Source organism: Anolis carolinensis, chromosome 4 (genome assembly GCF_035594765.1).
Source record: "Anolis carolinensis isolate JA03-04 chromosome 4, rAnoCar3.1.pri, whole genome shotgun sequence".
In the NCBI taxonomy this organism is placed as follows: Eukaryota; Metazoa; Chordata; class Lepidosauria; order Squamata; family Dactyloidae; genus Anolis; species Anolis carolinensis.
Genome location: NC_085844.1, coordinates 125,196,530 through 125,214,651, shown reverse-complemented (window position 1 = coordinate 125,214,651; position 18,122 = coordinate 125,196,530). Strand labels below are relative to the sequence as shown.

The 18,122-nt window shown below is 38.9% G+C and overlaps 1 protein-coding gene across 2 annotated transcripts in view; it reads left to right on the top strand.

Moving 5' to 3' along the window:
• qsox1 (quiescin sulfhydryl oxidase 1) overlaps positions 1 to 18,122 on the top strand; it is a 105,726-nt gene that overhangs the window by 43,978 nt on the left and 43,626 nt on the right. For both annotated transcript variants that reach the window (XM_003219833.4, XM_016993010.2), the window contains exon 3: positions 17,647 to 17,695. In XM_003219833.4, coding sequence (XP_003219881.1) covers positions 17,647 to 17,695 — 49 coding nt within the window. The remainder of the gene's footprint in view (positions 1 to 17,646; positions 17,696 to 18,122) is intronic.

Here is an 18,122-nt window from a genome sequence, read left to right as displayed (position 1 = left end):
CCTTCAGCTCCTCCCTAAGAACCAGTGAGTTTGTTTAACTTGAGAGATCTGGAATAATGCTAAGCTTCCTTGTTTTAAAGCCTGGTTTATACTTTTAAATCACCCTATGCTTTATAAATCCATTAACGTGAGCTAATGGTTAAGCAATGTCGTGCTGGTAAACAAGATAAACATACCATATCCTGTTGAAAGGCACTTAACATGAGTACTGGCTCATTTATATAATGTGTTGGCATACTGGTTGTGCATCTTAACATAAAAATGGGCTGAGAGCATTGCTGCGTGCATTGAAACATGAGAGAGCATATGGGATATTTGCACAGCTAAACACATTACCTGTGGCCCACATCATTTACAGAAACTGGGTTTTAGAGGAAACTACCTCAGATCCTTCCAGGGTTATCTGTTAATTGTCTATTATGCAAGAGCAAAAGGATCTTTAACTGTCTCTGAACTGGATAGGTATTTTACCCAATATCCACATCATGGACGAGTAAGCATTTCTTTTCATTTATTTATTGCCTTTCTCCCAAGATGCTGTTTAGGAACATGCCAAAGCAGGGTTCCAATCTGTCCACTTTGGCACAATTGCTTACTTACTTAGGCGATTCCTCATTGTCCGAGTATGATTGTCTTCCAAGTGCAGTGTCCTGGTGGTGGATACGTAGGTGACTGTGGAGCCCTATTATTGACCTGCATGTTCTTCCACAGCGAGAACATTGGTTTCCAGGTGGAAGGCGGTCCTGATCAGGGTTGGCTTGACGCTTCTTCCTCTTGGCACGTTTCTCCCTTTCACCCTCCATTGGGGCCTCTTCGAATTCCTCATCACTATTGGTCACAGCTGACCTCCAGCTAGAGCACTCAGGGGCCAGGGCTTCCCAGGTCTCTGTGTCTATGCCACAGTTTTTAAGGTTAGCTTTAAGTTCATCTTTAAATCTCTTTTCCTGTCCACTAACATTCCATTTTCTGTTCTTGAGTTGGGAATATAGTAACTGCTTTGGGAGACGGTGATTGGGCATTCATACAATGTGGCCAGTCCAGTGGAGTTGATGGCATAGGAGCATCACTTCAATGCTAGTGGTCTTTGCTTCTTCCAGCATGCTGACATTTGTCTGTCTGTCTTCCCAAGAGATTTGCAGGATATTTCAGAGGCAACACTGATGGAATTGTTCCAGGAGTTGAGTGTGATATCTGTAGAAGGTCCACGTTTTACAGGCGTATAATAGGGTTGGGAGAACAACAGCTTTACAAAGAAGCACCTTGGTATCCCTTCAGATGTCCCATCTTCAAACACTCTCTGCACTCGCAGAACTCAGACAGTGTTGTATTTCAGTGTCAATGTTTATAGAGAGGTGGCTGCCAAGGTAGCAGAAATGGTCAACATTTTCTAATGTTACACCATTAAGCTGTATTTCTGGGATTGCAGAGGGGTTGTCTGGTGATTGCTGGAAGAGCACCTCAGTTTTCTTGATCTTCAATGAGAAGCCAAGCTTCTCGTATGTTCCTGCAAAGGTGTTTTAGAGAGACTTGTAGGTCTTCTTGGTGGGGCTCTGCGCATGCCTGGGTAAGAGGAAGCAGCTCTGTTCCTGACTCTCCGGAGATACAAATGAAATAAAGTCCAGAGCCGGAGATAAGTATTAATTTAGCAGTCAGTTAATGGATAATTATTTGTGGGAGACCCCTGCAGACAACAAACTTTCTCTACAGTAAAATAATTGGGGGAAAGAGACTTTATTAAGTAAGATAAGCAAGACTCAAACCGGGAAGACGGCCAAAAATGGCGTCCAAACGGGAACTACAAAATATTCAACAAATGATTACAGAGCTGTCGGAAACCTTGAATCCAAAAGTTGACATGCTGCTGAAACAAATGAAGACCATACAACAAGATAATAAATTAATTAAAAAAAAACTTAAACAGACTGAGAAAAGAACGCAGCAAAACCAGAACGAAATTGCAGCTTTAAGATATAAAGTGGCTGAGCTATCAGATAGACAAAGAAGAAAAAACTTGAGACTGTCCGGTTTCCCAGAAGAAATTTCTGCAGAGAATTTACAAGTGGAAATAATATTATGGCTTCAAGGTTTAAACATGGAAATAGTGCAAACTCAAATTGAAAGAGTTCACAGAACCTTTCACCATGCAAAAAGGGGAGGCGTAAGAGATATCATAATGGCCTTCACCACAGAAAGTAAACGAGATGAAGTGTTTAAACTCCTTAAAGCAAACAGAGACTTAACATATAAAGGGAAAAAAATAATTCCAAAACACGACCTGTCTCCGGAATCTCTGAAGATAAAAGCTCTTTTAAAAACGTATGCAGACAGACTGACTGCTCACGGGATAAAGTTTTCCTGGGTGTTACCAATGGCTATTCTGGTTTACAAAGACAAGGAAAAATATACTGCAAGAACACCAGAACAAGCTCACTCAATGCTGGATAAATTGGGCCTTCCGCTGACATCAGAAACAAAAGACTTTACAGAGAAAAAAGGAGAAGAAAGTGAGTCAGAGGAAGGTGACGAAGATGAAGATTAGTGGATTAACAAGACCATTAAAATGAACAAGGACTACAACATCATAATAAGTAGGGACTCTACCTTAGAATCTCTTTGGAAGATGGATGCAGGATTGAATGGACATTATGTTTAAGCTTATGTACAACAAAACTAATATGTATGGCGGGTAGAGGGTTGAAAGCAGGCATATAATGGGCAAAAACAGTGAAGTAACTATATGGCCTGGGATAGTAATAACAAAGAACGAATAGGAGAGGGAACAGGGGGCGCAGTGCCGCAAGAAATCTCAAATGAAAGGAAAGATTCATTTCCTTAAACTAACATTTGAGAAGGGGGGAGGGGTAACCACAGTAATAAGGGAAGGGAACATTGCAGATGAGGAGCCACAAATATACATAGATAATGGGTGACAAGTTAAAAATGTGTTTTTTAAATACAAACGGGTTGGCTTCAGACCTCAAGCGGTCAAGAATAATACAACTAGCAAAGAAATCGTATTGCAATGTGCTTTGTTTACAGGAAACCCACAAACATCAGAAAGATAACAAACAATTAATAAATATTCCAGGTTGGAGCGTGATAGCTGAAGCGAGAGGTACGAATAAAGCTAGAGGGGTAGCGATTATAATGAAAAACTCATTGAAACTGGAAATATTAGAAACAATAATAGATAAGGAAGGGAGGTACATAGTACTAATATGCAAAATAAATGGCAAGAAATACACAATAGGAAATGTATATGGCCCAAATAAAGGACAAAAGAAATATTTTAGAAAGTGGTTTAGGAAAGTACAGGAAATTTATCAAGGGGAGCTAATAATTGGAGGGGATTTTAATATGGACCTTAGAAAAAACAAAGACCTTGTAAAAAAATGGAAAATGGAGGACATATTTGAAGCAAATCTCATAAAACAAAAGCCAACATACTTCTCACAAAGTCATAAATCTTTTTCGTGGATAGATTATATATTAATAAAAAATACTAATAGGTCTAGAATTTTAAATATGGAAACACAACCGATCTGGATTTCAGATCATGCACCTATTATAGTGGAGTTAAGGATAGAGGAGCCTGATGAAACGGAGGCAATAAAAACTTGGAGATATAAACATTTTATAATTAAGACAGAAAAACTTAAGAATGAACTATCAGAAGAAATAAAAAATTACTTCAAAGAGAATAGGGGTTCAGCAAGTACAGAAACAGTCTGGGACACAGCAAAAGCAGTAATTAGGGGTTACTGTATAGCAAAAGAAGTGGCAGTAAAGAAACAGCAAGATAGAGAAAGGAAAAGGGTGTTTAGAGAAATAGAGGAAACACAAAAATTACTACAAAATAAATACCAAGTGCAGGTGAAAGCAAAGTTGGAAAATTTAAAGAAACAGTTAGAAGAAATTGATAATTTGGATTTATGGAAAAAAGATATATTTATTAAAAATAATTTCCAAAGACAAAATACGAATACAACGAAAAAACTGGCTAACTATTTGAAGAACATGAAAGAGAAAGGAAGAGTCATTCAGTTAAAAAATAAATATAATAAAAAAGTAAACTCGACCAAGGAAATAAGGGAGGCATTTGTAGACTTCTATCAGGAATTGTATAAAAAACAAATACATGGAGAATTTGACGAAAAAATACAGAAAATAATAGATAGAGAAGACAATAGGAAACTAGGAACAGAAATATCGTATCAAGAAATAGAACAGGTTATCGACACACTGAAAAATAGAAAATCTCCGGGAGGGGATGGATACACTGCAGAATTTTACAAAGAAATGAAAGAAATAATAATTCCAGAATTGAAGATTCTATTTAATAACATAATAAAGGGAGGGAAAATCCCTGACACATGGAGAGAATCAGAGATAATAACAGTAAGAAAAAGTGGGAAAGATCCAGAAGATCCCAATTCATACAGACCCATTAGCCTCCTAAATCAGGATTATAAAATATTCACGAAAATATTAGTAAATAGAATAGAAGAGATTATATCCAAAATAGTAAAGGAAGATCAATATGGTTTTATAAAAGGCAGGAATATTGCGCACCCTATAAGAAATGTATTAAACATCCTTAATCATAACAAAAAAAGAAAGTTTGCACTATTAAAGTTAGACATTTATAAAGCCTTTGATTCACTAAACCACAAATATCTGTTACAACTAATGGGTAATTACGGATTTGACATTTCATTTATTAAAATAGTAAAAGAGTTATATAGTAATTCAAGAGCAAGAATAAGAGTAAATGAAGGCTTAACAAAATATTTCAAAACAGAAAGAGGTGTAAAACAAGGTTGTCCTCTGTCTCCGCTCCTATTTGCATTAGCAATGGAACCTCTAGCAGATAGAATAAGAAACAACGGCAGGATAAAGGGATATCAAATTAGGAACGAAGAGGTGAAGATAAATCTTTATGCGGACGATATTTTACTAATAATGGAAAACCCAGCAGAAGCTATTCATGAAATACAAATAATATTAAAAGATTTTGAAAGGTATTCAGGATTGAAAGTGAATATGAGCAAATCAGAAATGATGATATACAATATGGGGAAAAAGGAGCAGAAGGAGCTGCAGACAAAAATGGGAGACATAAAAATAATAAGAAATAAAATAAAATATTTAGGGATAACCATTACAAAAGAAATAACTAAGTTAAAAGCAGCCAATTATGGGGCAATATGGAAAAAAATCCAGGAAAAATTAAAAGCCTGGGGAGATAAACAATTAAGTATCCCACGAAAAATATTAGCACTAAAAATGTGCATAATACCCAAATTACTTTACCTGTTCCAAACCCTATCAATAAAAATAGACTATAGACAAATAAAAGAATGGGATAATACCTTGAGAGAATGGATATATGGAAAAAAGAGAAACAGAATAATGAAAAAGATTCAATATACCCCAAGAAGATTACTTGGATGGGGATTCCCAAACCTACAAAACTATTATGAGGCCTTTCAACTAAGATCTTTACTAGAAATAAGTTTAAAGGGAGAAGATAAATGGATAAAAGTAGAGAACGAAATAAATGAAGGGCGGGGAAAATATGGGCTATATACTAGAGATATTAAAGAAATAAAAGAAAAACTAACAGGTCCAAGAAAGATTGAGTTTGAATGTTGGCAAAAATGGCAAAAACTATGGGCAAATAAAATTTCTGGAAAGACCCCAATTAAGAGCATGGGACTCCCTGAAAGGTTGGTAAATACCTTAGAAGAAAAAGGATTAAGGAGGGTAAAAGATATGTGGAAACAAGATGGAGGGATAATTAACTGGCTAGACCTTTTGGAAAAAGGGGGGAAAGAATATTGGTTAAAATTAAGAGGGATCTGGGAAAAAGTAAAAAAAGAGGGTGCACAGCCCACTGAAGAACTGAAGGTAGATAAATTGCTAAATGCAAGAGAAAAAACAAGTAAAGGAACAGTGGCAAAAATATACAATTTAATGGTAGAAGATAAGGAATTTATGATCCGAGCAATACGTAACAAATGGAATGGGGTTAAAATATTAAGCACACAAGAAGTAGACGAAATAATTAGGAACATAAATAAAATAAAAACAGAAAAATATAATGAATTAGAAAAAAAGATGGTATTAAGATGGTATAGAACTCCGGAACAACTGTCTTATATGATAAAAGGGAAGAATTCAAAGTGCTGGCATTGTAATAAAGAAAAGGGCACTTATTCACATATGTGGTGGGAGTGTTCTGAATTAAAAAATTTTTGGCTAATGATACAAGGGAAAATCCAGGACTTATTACAGATAACAATACAAATTAATAATGATTTGTTACTTTGGGGAGTGCTGGATCATCCAAGTATAAAAACTGAGTGCCAAGAGTTATTGAAAGTAACAATAAGAGCAGCACATGCTGTGATTGCTAGAGGATGGAGAGACAAATCGAAATGGACGTTAAATAATTGGAATGATTATTTGTATGATCAAGTGTTGTTAGATATTACAGGAATTATGACTAACCAAGTAACAAGAATGAATAAACCAAAGGACATTACAAACAGATGGAAAGACTACTTCAACTGGGTGAAAAATGGAGGAGCCAACAATTACATTAAAGAAAAAATACAAAGACTTTACCTGTGGCTGGATCTGCAAGATTAATATAAACATACTGTGGTTGAGGAGGGAGGGTGTGGGTGGTAGGGAGGGAAAAAATATTGGAAAAAAGGGAAGTAGTATTGTTATGAATTATGAATTATGAATGTAAAACCCAATAAAAATGTTTAAAAAAAAAAAAAAACTTGTAGGTCTTCTTCGGAATGCGCACAGACTTTCAGTCTGCTGAAAAGGCGTGGCTGGTGGGAACGAGGGACAGGGCCTTCTCAGTGGTGGCTCCCCGGCTGTGGAACACCCTCCCCAGTAACATCTGGCAGGCCCTAACTCTTCTGAGCTTCAGGAAGAACGTAAAGACATGGCTTTGTGCGCAAGCATTTAATGAGTAAGCATTATATTGACACGGTCTGAACTAAGGTCTACGTGCAAGGTTCTTGGAAGAATGGAATTAAGTAATTTATATGTTTTTAATGCATGTATAATGTATTTTTATTGATTATTGTTAATGGTTTTAAATATGTTGTTGATTTTTATTGATTTGTTGGCATTGAATTTTGCCGGTTGTTGTAAGCCGCCTTGAGTCCCCTCAGGTGAGAAAGGCAGGGTAAAAATGTTGTTTGTAAATAAATAAATAAATAAAATAGCTTGCCTTCTGTCCAATAGATAATTTCCTCTCTGGTGGGAAGCTTCCCATCAACAAGATGAAGTATCATAGCGATGAAGATGGAGAATAAGGTTGGGGCAATAACACATCCCTGTTTGACACCTGATTCTACCTTAAATTGGTCACTTTGGGAGCAATTGTTGTCCAAGACTGCCATCGTGTCATTGTGGAGGAGCCGGAGGATGTTCACAAATTTGTCAGGGCATCCGATTCTTTGGAGGATTGTCCAGAGAGCACTGTAATTCACTTTGCAAGGTCAATGAATGCCGTGTGCAGAGATTGATTTTGTTCCCTGCATTTTTCTTGGAGCTGTCATGCAGTGAAGATCATGTCCACTGTTCCTCTGGAAGGGTGGAAGCCATTCTGGGATTCTGGGAGGGTGTCTTCTGAGACAGGAAGAAGGCGGTTTGCAAGGATTCTTGCGAGGATTTTCCCAGCGGAGGTTAAAAGGGAGATACTGCGATAGTTTCCACAGTCTGCTCTATCCCCTTTCTTGATAAGGGTAATGATGGTGGCATCCGTGCAGTCTGCTGGGATTTTCTCGACCACACACATCTTTTCATTGAGCTGGTGGAGTTGTTAGGTCAGCTCAGGTCCACTCTTTGTAGAGATTTCAGCAGGGCCTGCTGGCTTTGTTATATATTTTTTTTGTTGGCTGATGGCATTGCTGACTTCCTCAAAGCTAGGCAGTGCTGCAAGCTCATCCTTGGTTTGTTGTTGCGGGATTTGTAAGAGAACCTTTTGGGCCACATTGGAGCTGTGATTCAGAAGGTTGTGGTAGTGCTTTTTCCAACGTAGTGCAATTGATTTTTTGTCCACTTTGGCACTATAATACTATATACAGTAGAGTCTCACTTATCCAACACAAAAAGGCTGGCAGAACGTTGGATAAGTGAAAATGTTGGATAATAAGGAGAGATTAAGGAAACGCCTATTAAACATCAAATTAAGTTATGATTTTACAAATGAAGCACAAAAGCATCATGTTTTACAACAAATTGACAGAAAAAGCAGTTCAGTACATGGTAATGGTTATGTAGTAATTACTGTCTTTATGAATTTAGCACCAAAATATTGCAATGTATTGAAAAATTGACTACAAAAAAACAGACTACTAAAAGGCAGATTGTGTTGGATAATACAGAATGTTGGATAAACGATGGTTGGATTAGTGAGATTCTACTGTACATTCATATATAACTTGACTTCACTGGGGACAAAAGTATGGGTTTTTGCTATAACCCATGGCAAAGTTGAAGATAAAATGTATGAACACATAACAAACTTTTTCCTTCCCTTTTAAAAATTCATAGAGGGAATGTACTTCAGAAGAGCCAAAGAGAAGGAGGGTATCTGCCTATTTGAGGGGTTATAACAGGATTTGTATGCATTAAATTACACTGCTGATGCGTCTATTCAAATATAGATAGGGAAAATAATATAAATGATGAAAAAGAAAATGCAGTCTGATAAAAGGAGGCGCAGAGAGAAGACCAAGAAAAGCAACCTACCTGCATTAAGGCTCCTGTGTTAAGGCACTGACAAGAGGCATAGAAGCTATTCTCCCATCCCATTAGCCCTCCCTTGTCCAAATCAGAAAAAGGAAGGCAGCCACCCCTCCTGCCTCACCTTCTGTTTTGGCCAGAATGGTGTTCCTCAGCAATTTGGGGGATTCCAAAGAATGCACTGTACCTTCCATTTTAGTCATTTGAGATAGAGTAGACTAGTGACAGACATCTTTTACAGGGATATTTGGGTCTCATAAGGCTTGCAAATAGACCTCCGAGGCTTGCAAGGTGATACATTAAGCTCCTATTCAAAATGGCCACTGTTGCTCTATTCACCTCAGGTGCCCCAAAAAATGGGGAGCACAGAATATTTCCAGCACTGATTCATAGATAACTTGATCCAGATTTTTTGGGTATTTTTTGTGTGAATTCCCCTCAACTTATATATGTATGTCCACTGCTCGGGTATTAGCTAACTATTCAAACATTACATTCACCAATGATACAGGCTATGCCCTCACTCAGTTATATTTACTTTTGCTAACTTGCAGCTGGGGAAAGCTATTTTATGAACATTTGAATGTTCATGTGCTTCACAATTAACACTGGGTGATCATATTGAAAACAACTGTGTGTTGTCCCTCTCATTTGAGAAGCAGCCAGAAGGAGAGCTTGGAAATGTGGGTTTTAGTTTTGTTTGGGATCCCCCCAGAAACATCCAATTTGTATAAGAAATTCTGAGAGTTATAGTGCAAAAAAGAGTCATTTTTAAAAGTTCTACCCAGAAATTAGAAGTGCCTTTGTTAGTAAGTCCACAAAACTAAGCATGGGAAAGGTTGTTTAGTATTAGCTGCACAAGAAGTCAAATCCAGGCTTAGGAAAATCTGATTTTTGCCATGACTATGTCCATTTGGCTCTTGTTCAGAGCCTCATGTCTATCCCCATTTCCATGTTTATGGTCACGTCCTCTGGTTGGCTTGGATCAATGAACCAGACTCATTTCTGTGGTCATCATAATATGTTGCTATGCAGACTAATTAAAGGCTTTGGAAGAGTTTAGATCAAATGCTGAAACCTCAACGAAATTGAATTGAAACATTCCCTGTTCTCATAGCAAAAGAATCTAATTCAAATTAGGAGCGCTTACTATTTATATAGTGCTTTCCTCAGCACTCAAGCAATCTTTCCTATTAATTTAGTAGTCTTACAACATCCCCTATTACAGGTGGAATACTGTACCTCATATAAAGCCATTTTTGACTTCACAGATAAGGTGTGGTTTAACTGGGACATCCCAGCAACTGATTACTCTCATAATCACTATGCAAATTTGCTAAAAATTATGAACAGTTCCTAGTACTACTCCTGTTGGGTTCTGTTGAAAGAAAGATATAATGACTGTGTCAGCTATCCAAGAATCCTAAATCTTAGTGAAAAACTTGGCATCTTTTTATGCCTCAGTTTCTGGGCACCTCAGAATTTTTTTTAAAATGGATTGGGTTGGAATGGCATGGCTTTGCCTTCTTGGTTGTGCTATATGATGTTGCATAAAAGGACATAAAGATTGTCTGTATTGTATCTCAAAATCTTCAGTGTGCAGCACATCTAGAATCTCCATTTTCAGCTAAAATAAACTGGTTAGCTTTGAACCGTCATTATTACGAAAAAGAATGTTGAAACTTTCTGGGAATTTTTGCTAAATCTATGTGTGGGTTTCAGAACAAAACTGTTCGGTTTCTTCGTTATTTAAAATGTTCATATACCTCTCTTCAACTAGAACATTTCCCACAGCAGTTTACAGATCAATAACCACCAGACAGGCTACACTCAGGTTTATGATCTAGAATGATATGACAGAAAGAAGAGGGGGTGAAGAGGGAGGAAGAACACAGGAAAACTCAGAGCATGTTACATAGCATGAGTTTTTATAATGAATTGCGTTATGGAAACAGGTCACTCACAATTAAAAAAACAAAAACAAAACAGGCCCTGACAGGTTTCAAGATATAGCCTGAAGGCAAAATTTTCCTTCCTGTAATATAGTTGGAAGTTTTTGGTTTCGTAGGGCAGAACCTTAACCTTTAAAGTCTAGATAAAATCTCCCGACTTCTTGCCATTTCTGCTACTATTGGTGCAGCTGGATAAAGCAAGTTGAGTTGTCAGTTCCTTTATTGTTTGCTGTTTCCTTTCTTCATAGCTCTTACATAAGAAATACCAGACTGCTCTATGTAGAAACCATCCTTTCTGTTGAGCATCCCAGAGTTTCTTAAACTATGCTTCTCCAGATGTTTTGGACTTTAGCTCTCACAATTCCTAACAGCTGCTAAACTTATTGGTATTTCTGGGTGCTGACGTCCAACACCTGGAGGAGCACAGTTTGAAAAACACTGCTTTAGTCTATTTCCCAGCCTCAATGACTCAATGCGATGATAATAGGGGTTCAGGTACATCATCTAACATGATACTATGGACATGGCATTTATTAGCAACTTTAGCAACCATATGCTATGTTTCTAATAGTCATGAGGTATCTTGATTTGGATTTGAACTGCATTTCCAGCAGTGATTTATCCTCTTTCCCCCCTCTCCTTGAGGTTGCTAATGCCAATACATTTCTCAAAACACAGTGAACAATCCAGATCAAAGAGCTCCTGCATCCCATTTAACCTGGCCCTAAATTACATGAAAAAATATATGTACACATCTTTCCTTCCTTCTCATTCACTTCCTTATCCATCAGTTTTCATGCTTGACATAAGCTGACGTGGCAGAATCATGTTTTGGATATGCCTACAAATAGTATCTTAATCCCAGCCCAGCATGTTAAACAAACCCTTGATGAGTATGTTTTTGACAGGTAGTAGATAGATACCTAGCTAAAACGTAGTGCTGGAGGTATTTTGAAAGCATTACAGCTGCTGTTGGGGTAATAAAAATTGTATATACCTGCTGAATGAGGAGCTCATTCTATTCCTTTGCCCACTAAACTGAGCAGCAAGAGCAGTAAGCAAATTATTACTGGGGAAAGAGGTAGAAAAGCTAATTGAGCTGACAGTATATCTTGGTAATACCCAACGTATGGTACCTTTTCTTCCCAGCCCACTACCTCAGTCAATTGTTGCCTCTGTATTCATTTATTGGAAATTCAAAATTTGACAGAAGTAAATGTAAGTCCTCAAGCCGAAACAACCCAATGATTGTGTGATCTTCATAGTCACTACATATGACATGCCTCTCTGAATCTTAATTGCCAAAAGTAATATCCAGTAGCACTTTAATGGGAATGCAACCAATTGAGTGGCCTCTGTAAATCAAAAGACAGAGCCACGTATGTCTGGTTCAGTATGCAAAGTGATCTTGTAGCACCTTTGAGTCAACTGAGAGAAAGAAGTTGGGTAGCACAAGCTGTCACAGACTTAAATGTGCTTCATTAGATGGAAAAGAATTAATTGGGAAGAAATAATCTCTTTATGCTTATGTATCATGGTATAATGGAGTATAATGGCCATATATTTTTCAAGATGGTGTATGTTTTTGGAAACCAGTACGAATTAAACTGTATTGCTTGGAGGTAGATTTCCCCATAGATAAGCTTTGTTTTAATATTTTACTGGAAGAGGAGGGAACAGATGGGAAAGTTTCCTTTCAAACTGCTCTGTTTTGTTGGCGCCTCCTGTGAGCACCAAGACAAGAGCTGCTCTCAGGCAGCTCAGCTTGTGGTGCAGCTTTCATGGGAAAGGCTCCAACAGTTGAATTCCGTTGGTTTTTAGGCTACTGAAAGTCCTTGTGATTGTCTGTTTTTGGACATTTGTTATGTCCAAGACCAATCTTCATCTGTAGCTGGATAATCTGTTTGTTCACTAGGTCTATTACCAGGATGTGCAGTTAGAGCACTGAGCTGGTTTCTCTTCAACTGTGGGAGTTTTTCTCTCTCTTTCTCTCTATTGTTTTTAATTTGTAACACTTCATCTGCATGTGCCTGGAGTTTTCAAGGCAGAATCTATTCTGTTGGTAACAATTCAGCTCTTGCTTGGCTGGAACTTGTTTATTTTTTAAATGACCTTTGTAAGTTTTCAAAGCACTCACAACTTCCATAACAAATGCTGAGGGAAGTCCCCCAGAAGAACTAAGGACAGAACTGGGCACAGCTCATATTTTTCTGAGATACAACCTGGCATTTGCACATTTTTAATTCCAACTTGCTCAGATTTTTACTCCTAAGTAAAACACATTGAATTAACAGTTGAGAACTTTACTGATTTTCTGTTGACTCAATGGATATGGAGATCTTTCCCAGCAGCTCCTTTAAAATGAAGGATATGGCCACTGATTCTCAGGCACCACTACTCATATCTCCTCACCAAACATTCCATGATACCATCTGAAGCAAACAGAATTTTTTAATTTGCACACCCCATAACTGTTGGAGATAGTAACTTTCTCAAGCTTCCTCTATCTAATGTTTTGTCTGTTGATAATGTGTTGTTTATTCCCTGAAGTGTGTATCTTCTTTGGTTTGTAGTTTTCTTAGCTCTATGTACTTAAGACAGTGGGAGGGGCTGCAGGTGATGTGATTGGTCCAGTGACAGGTTAGAATGTAGTTTTTAGAAGGATGACAGTTGAAAAAAATGACAGTTGAGGCTTGAATCTGTTTAAATACAGAAACCAATGTTAGAAATTAGAAGCCAGTTGAGGCTTGAGTTCTCTGGAAGTACACTCATATAAAAAAGAGCTATACAGAGCAATATAGTTTTGAAGAGAGTGATGAAGACCATAAATTAAAGATATAAATGGAAAAATCTGGCTACCAGTATTAAAAAAAACTCTAAAATCAAAACAGTAGATGGGAAGCAACACTCTGAGGGCAGAGGAGCCCCAAGGATGGCTAATGACTGAACAAAGGATGCCCCCCAGGCAAGAGACAAACCTTTCCAATGCTAATTAGGGTGATTAACTGAAACATTAATGCTGGCTTCCAACTGACAAAGGACTCTTGTCACACCCTGGACTCTCCACAGATATATATATTTTCCTTGCCTTGCCTAGTTTATCCATACCTCACTACTTCTGAGGATGCCTGCCATAGATGTGGGTGAAACGTCAGGAGAGAATCATAGAATCATAGAATAGTAGAGTTGGAAGAGACCTCATGGGCCATCCAGTCCAACCCCCTGCCAAGAAGCAGGAAATCGCATTCAAAGCACCCCCGACAGATGGCCATCCAGCCTCTGCTTAAAAGCCTCCAAAGAAGGAGCCTCCACCACAGCCCGGGGGAGAGAGTTCCACTGTCGAACAGCCCTCACAGTGAGGAAGTTCTTCCTGATGTTCAGGTGGAATCTCCTTTCCTGTAGTTTGAAGCCATTGTTCCGTGTCCTAGTCTCCAGGGCAGCAGAAAACAAGCTTGCTCCCTCCTCCCTATGACTTCCCTTCACGTATTTGTACATGGCTATCATGTCTCCTCTCAGCCTTCTCTTCTGCAGGCTAAACATGCCAAGCTCTTTAAGCCGCTCCTCATAGGGCTTGTTCTCCAGACCCTTAATCATTTTAGTCGCCCTCCTCTGGACACATTCCAGCTTGTCAACATCTTCCTTCAACTGTGGTGCCCAGAATTGGACGCAGTATTCCAGGTGTGGTCTGACCAAGGCAGAATAGAGGGGGAGCATGACTTCCCTGGATCTAGACGCTATACCCCTATTGATGCAGGCCAGAATCCCGTTGGCTTTTTTAGCTGCTGCATCACATTGTTGGCTCATGTTTAACTTGTTGTCCACGAGGACTCCAAGGTCTTTTTCGCACGCACTGCTGTCAAGCCAGGCGTCCCCCATTCTGTATCTTTGATTTCCATTTTTTCTGCCAAAATGAAGTATCTTGCATTTGTCCCTGTTGAACTTCATTTTGTTAGTTTCGGCCCATCTCTCTAGTCTGTCAAGATCGTTTTGAATTCTGCTCCTGTCTTCTGGAGTGTTAGCTATCCCTCCCAGTTTTGTGTCGTCTGCAAACTTGATGATCGTGCCTTCTAACCCTTCGTCTAAGTCGTTAATAAAGATGTTGAACAGAACCGGGCCCAGGACGGAGCCCTGCGGCACTCCACTTGTCACTTCTTTCCATGATGAAGATGACACATTGGTGAGCACCCTTTGGGTTCGTTCGCTTAGCCAATTGCAGATCCACCTAACTGTAGGTTTGTCTAGCCCACATTTTACTAGTTTATTTGCCAGAAGGTCGTGGGGGACTTTGTCGAAGGCCTTACTGAAATCCAGGTAGGCTATATCCACAGCATTCCCTGTATCGACCCAACTCGTAACTCTATCGAAAAAAGAGATCAGATTAGTCTGGCATGACTTGTTTTTGGTAAATCCGTGTTGACTATTAGCAATGACCGCATTTGTTTCTAAGTGTTCGCAGACCACTTCCTTGATGATCTTTTCCAGAATGTTGCCTGGTATCGATGTGAGGCTGACCGGACGGTAATTGTTTGGGTCGTTCTTTTTTCCCTTCTTGAAGATAGGGACCACATTCGCCCTCCTCCAATCTGCTGGGACTTCTCCCGTTCTCCAAGAACTCTCGAAGATAATTGCTAGTGGTTCTGAAAAAACTTCCGCTAATTCCTTCAATACTCTTGGATGTAGCTGATCTGGCCCTGGGGACTTGAATTCGTTTAGAGAGGCCAGGTGTTCCTGGACAGCTTGTTTCCCTATTTGGGGTTGGATTTCCCCCAATCCTTCATCCATTCCATGTTGCTGAGGTTGAAGATGGCTTTCTTTTTGTGAGAAGACCGAGGCAAAGAAGGCATTGAGCAGTTCTGCCTTTTCCCTGTCCCCTGTCGCCATCACCCCATCTTCTTGCAGAGGCCCTATCGCCTCCTTTTTCTTCCTTTTTCTACCAACGTAAGCCAAAGAGCCTTTTTTGTTGTTTTTTATGTCCCTGGCAAGCCTGAGCTCATTTTGTGCTTTAGCCTTGCGAACCTTTTCCCTACAGGTGTTGGCTATACGTTTGAATTCTTCTTTGGTGATTTCTCCCCTTTTCCACTTCTTGTGCATGTCACTTTTGAGCTTTAGCTCAGTTAGAAGTTCTTTGGACATACATTCTGGCTTCTTTGCACTTGTCTTATTTTTCTTCTTTGTTGGCACTGTTTGCATTTGCGCCTTGAGTATTTCACTTTTGAAAAACTCCCATCCATCCTTAACTCCCTTGTTTTTTAATATTGGCGTCCATGGAATGCCGCTCAGTAATTCCTTCATTTTTTGGAAGTCAGCTCTCTTAAAGTCGTGAATGCATGTTTGACTTGTCTTAGTTTCAGCATTCCTTTGTATTGCAAACTCCAGGAGCACATGGTCACTTGCCCCTAAGGATCCAACCACTTCAACTGTGTTGATCAGGTCTTCCACATTTGTTAAGATTAGATCAAGAGTTGCTGATCCTCTTGTTGCCTCTTCTACCTTCTGGACCATAAAATTGTCTGCAAGGCAAGTGAGGAATTTGTTGGACTTTGTACTCTTGGCTGAGTTTGCTTTCCAGCAGATATCGGAATAATTGAAATCGCCCATGACTACTATATCTCTTCTTTGTGCCTGTTTGGTCAGCTGTTGACAGAAGGCTTCATCAAGTCCTTCATCCTGACTCGGAGTTCTGTAGTAGACACCCACGACAAGATCTTTTTGAGTCCCGGTTCCCTTGATTCTTATCCAGATGCTTTCAAGCTGGTTTCCCGGATTACAGTCTTGCATTTCTTCTGCAACGTAACTGTTTTTGACATATAAAGCTACTCCCCCTCCTCTCCCTTTTGTTCTATTTCTGTGAAAGAGGTTATAGCCCTCAATGGCTACATTCCAGTGATGGTAGTCATCCCACCAGGTTGCAGTGATGCCTATGACTTCTTGTGTGGTGCTGTGCTAAGAGTTGGAGTTCGTCTTGCTTATTTCCCATGCTCTGAGAATACTTCTGGAACATGGCCACACAGCCCAAAGGACATACAACAACCCTGTGAACCGATGAAAGCCTTCGACAACACAATTTTAAATCCCTTTGCCATGATCTATCTTTCCCGTGCCTTTCTTTCCTCTATTAGACCAGTTTTATTATAAACCCCTTTGCCACGATACCTTCCTCCCATGCCTTCCTTCTCTCCATTAGACCAGTATTATTATAGACCCCTTTGCCACGATCCCTTCCTCCCATGCCTTTTGAAATAGTTAAAATCATGTTTGGGAATCAATGTGATATGAGCACTTATAAAGATATGTTCAAATGTAAGATAAAATTATAAGTTTATTACAAATGGTTCCTGAACTTTCATAGACACTCAAACTACCTATAGTGGGTAAAAAAAGGAACAAAAAAGTTAAAAAGCTAGCAAAAGCACAATTTCAAAAGCCTAGATTACTATGAAGGAGAAAATGCAGCGAAACCAAAGTGGTGATCTTACAATAGCGCTATTCCTTAGGGTTACATTAATTACCAAAAAAAAATTCTTCCCGACTCATGTAGAAGGATTTGTAAAAGAAGTGGAGTATAGGAGACCGCCCATAAGGACACCCATTCCTCCATGTCACTGAAACAATTCAACATGGGCAAATATGACAGATCCCATTCCACTTCCTCTCATTTGCAGGAGCATCGGTAGCTTATTTCTAAGAGCATCGGGTTTCTTCATGTCACCCTCTGTTTCTCTATACTTCTACTGCATTTCAGGGACAAAGTGCAGCAGATGACAACCGGAAATAGTTTTATGTTCTGTGGCTCTGTGGCTCTTTGTCCCTGAAATGCCTTAAAAGTGTGTGGAAATGGGGGCGGACTTGTGTCTGATGAAATCATTAGACAGTTGGTGCTTAACAGTTGAACCTAACTGTATGGTTTCTTCCCTTCCAGTTTTTCAAAGCATTCTCCAAAAAACCTGAAGATGGCCTCAAGCTCCGCCGTATGTATACTGAAATAAATTATTTCCTAAGTTAGAATCTTGCTACTGAAGTGTTGATAGGAGTTTGATTTACCAGGCTGGGTTAATCTAGAGAGAACTAATTCATCCTCTTCATATCTTCCACCTGATATGGGAAGCAAATATGGAAAAATTGTGGACATGAGGCTAAAAATTGAGGGATGACTTCAGTATTTGTTATTCCCTACACCTTTGCACACAAAAATATATTAAAATGCTTCTGAATTTGGTAAATGTTTTAAGTCAACCTGCCTTGTCTCTCGCAATCAGCAGCAAGTGGCCAATTTACAGTCTTATTTTGGGGTGATGAGATTTATATTTGACATTCATAGATTTTTGTTCAAAAATACCCCATGATGTGTGATGGGGATATATATTATAGTTCTTTTTAAGAAAGCAAGTTGTAACA